This window comes from Morone saxatilis, unplaced genomic scaffold, assembly GCF_004916995.1.
Source record: "Morone saxatilis isolate NCDOM2014 unplaced genomic scaffold, NCSU_SB_2.0 Contig5, whole genome shotgun sequence".
NCBI classification, from domain to species: Eukaryota; Metazoa; Chordata; class Actinopteri; family Moronidae; genus Morone; species Morone saxatilis.
Genome location: NW_023340095.1, coordinates 4,103,585 through 4,106,398, shown reverse-complemented (window position 1 = coordinate 4,106,398; position 2,814 = coordinate 4,103,585). Strand labels below are relative to the sequence as shown.

General features: G+C 42.9%; 2 protein-coding genes across 7 annotated transcripts in view; one reads left to right on the top strand and one right to left on the bottom strand.

The window, feature by feature from the left end:
* LOC118339135 (CCR4-NOT transcription complex subunit 9-like) overlaps window positions 1-1,115 on the bottom strand; it is a 4,723-nt gene extending 3,608 nt beyond the window's left edge. The window contains exons 1-2 of the mRNA XM_035676678.1: window positions 738-1,115; window positions 66-251 (exon numbers count right to left, since the gene is read on the bottom strand). Of these exons, the coding sequence (XP_035532571.1) occupies window positions 66-251; window positions 738-755 (204 nt within the window). The 5' untranslated portion in view covers window positions 756-1,115. The remainder of the gene's footprint in view (window positions 1-65; window positions 252-737) is intronic.
* Window positions 1-2,814, top strand: part of usp37 (ubiquitin specific peptidase 37) — a 14,381-nt gene that overhangs the window by 1,519 nt on the left and 10,048 nt on the right. For 2 of the 6 annotated variants that reach the window (XM_035676677.1, XM_035676672.1), the window contains exons 1-2: window positions 1,198-1,405; window positions 2,086-2,285. In XM_035676677.1, coding sequence (XP_035532570.1) covers window positions 2,112-2,285 — 174 coding nt within the window. In that variant the 5' untranslated portion in view covers window positions 1,198-1,405; window positions 2,086-2,111. Of the gene's footprint in view, window positions 1-1,197; window positions 1,406-1,474; window positions 1,552-1,635; window positions 1,748-2,085; window positions 2,286-2,814 lie in introns of those variants that run through there. The other 4 variants (XM_035676675.1, XM_035676674.1, XM_035676676.1 and 1 more) reach the window with 4 other exon arrangements.

Below are 2,814 nucleotides of genomic sequence, written 5' to 3'. Positions count from 1 at the left end.
TTATTATTATTATTATTTTTCATATCGGTGCATCCCTACATACACATATGAGACTCCAGTCAGACCTGCAACAGGGCAGCAATGGTGCCACAGGAGTGCCACAGCATCGGGGCCAGATCTGGCACAGATTCACGTTTCTTGCTCAGCTCCAGCAAGGCATTTTCTCTGGTCTCTGGACTGGACAGCTCGTTGATCCACTGGTAGATCTTCTCCCGGTCCACCTGGGCCAGGGCTGTGACGTTGGTTACAGCCTGTAAACAGAGCGGGAAATCATCATCAGCAAACATTCATCATCTACAATTAAAGTGAATCCTTGTGTGTATAGATGGTGTAAGGAAGGACACAATCTGGGATTTCTGCTCATAAAAATGCACCATACATATATTATTATATGTGTTACCACCAAATAATATCATCTGATTGTATGAGAGCTTTATCCTGGCATCATTTTAATTATAATTATTATACATTCACCTCGTTATGTCACAGCTAACATATCATAAACAGTGGGCCAACCATTACAAACTGCAGCCAAACACGGTTTAAAGTCAAGTTTTCACGAATACCACATTATGTAAAGCTGAATCTGGAAAAAATAACAATATTTCCATTCAAAAAATTACCAATATGTATGTTTAAGTGTCGAATAAGATGATTTTAACAACCTTTAAAAGCAAATTAAGGGGAAACAAAGGAGGTAAAACGTCTTTTAGTACAATGCGCCATTAGTTACTCACTGCTCCGGTCGCCAGCATTGTCTGAAGCTCTTTCTGGTCCCGATGTGTTGTTTAAAAAACCACAATATCAGTGTATGTGTGTGGTGTGGTCGCAAAACTAAAGTGGCTGCAATGAAAAACAAAGTTGTCGCACTCAGCTCAGCCCAAAGCTAGCTGCTAAGTGTCCTGACAAACTGAGTCCAGCACATCGACATTACCAACACAACCCGATCAAAACAGCACAAAAACACAACACCGCGTTAATATTCGCATTTACGTGAACCCGTAACACCCTCGAGAGCTCAAAAACCGACCGCTACAGTTTAAGAAATCATAGTAAATCCAGGTTTTTCTCTGTGTTTTAGTGTGTTTTTAGTGCCAATGGAGGCAAAAACCTAAATACAAAACGAGAAATCTCGCGAGAGCAGCATCGGCATCTCTTGTACTCTCGGACATCATTTCCGCTGTAACATTCCCGCCATCATCGCGCAGTGTCGCGGGGCGTCGTGTTGCGGCTCCACTGTCAACAACAGACGCACGAAGAGGAGGAGGAAGAGGAGGAAGAGGAGGAAGGAGCAGGTGAATGCCGGCAAAACTAACTTCCCGCCCCTCGGAGGACCTGCGAGACACGATATTGTGATTTTAAATAGGAGTTTCCAAGGAGAGGACACACGCGTCACCGTCGACAGGTAAGAAAAAAAAAAAAAAAAATTCCCGCGGCCGTGGACTCGAACTGTGACTCTGTTCGCACCACCACATTATTAGCCCCGTTAGCTTGCTCCCGCTAGCCCCCACTGCTAATGTCGGCCTCCCTCCATCCATTCAGCGGCTGTAGGTGAAGATTGTCTCCAGATATTATTCCGTCTGTCTCTCTGTCTGTCTGTCTGCCTGTCTGTCTGCCTGTCTGTCTGTCTCTCTGTCTGTCTGTCGGTGGGTCGAAATGTGTCGTGCAGATTGTCCGTTCGGTTAGTTTGGCTGCTGGAAGAAAACGCACGCCAGGCTTCATTGGTTAGCCAGCTAACACAAGTGGCGTGAGTTTGCCGACTTTGTGATATTTCTTCTCCTCCTCCTCTTCCTCTTTCTCCTCCTCCTGTTTGCATTCTGCTTACAACGTGTCTGTGTTTTATTTGCGACACTTTGACTTTTAGTTGTGACTTTGAACAAGCGCTCAGTTTTGACCATAGCTGCGAGTCTTAATTGCGTTATTCTGCAGCTGAGTAACGTTATATTAAGCAAATGATTCAATAAGCTGCGTTATTATGGTTGTCATTTAGTGGCACTGATGTGGTTAAAGACTAGACACACAGAGTGGATTACAAATGACACAGCTGCTTTATTTTGACCTCTTGTGTTTTGTTTTTGTTTTTAGGATTTCCTCCAACTGGACAGTAAGCCATGGCAACCATAGTGCCCAAACTCTCCAGCGGTGGTGCCGTGAAGATCCGCTTCACCAGCATTGACCTGGGCACCACCAGGTGGAAAGAGGGAACGTTTGAGATCCTGGAAAAGGACAATAAAGTCAACCTCTGTCTAAGATTCAACTGCGGCGGAGCTACCAAAACCTTCCAGGTATTTGTTCGGTTTGTTTAGTGGAATATAAAGCAGTATTCAACATTAATTTGTCTTCGTTTGAGAATCACCACTGCAACGATAATATATAAACAATAACAAAACGCCAGAATATTGTGCATGCTTGCTTAATAATGTCATTAGTAACACCTGTGTTTTTTTCTTTAAAGACAAGTCAAATGTCGGCCAGTTCATGAGTACTACACGTCATTCCTTCACTACCAGTCCTATCAGTTAACTACAACATCAGTCTGGTGTTTGTTTATAAAGCTAGTTACTGCTTCAGCATCTACAGTAGTAATTCAGAGCATCTAAAAGAGGGTTTAGTGTTAAAAATATCATAATAAACAACTGGTTGGACAGAACTGTAAACCTTTTAATGGCATGGTTCAAGTCTGAAGCGACAGAGAAGTGAATCATGTTTTTGTGGAGACGGTAGTTTCTTAACGAGGGAAGTAATTTGTGTACAGTTACAATCCAAGTACATTAAAGTGTGCTGTTGTTGTTTATAGGAAAAACATACAGAAAG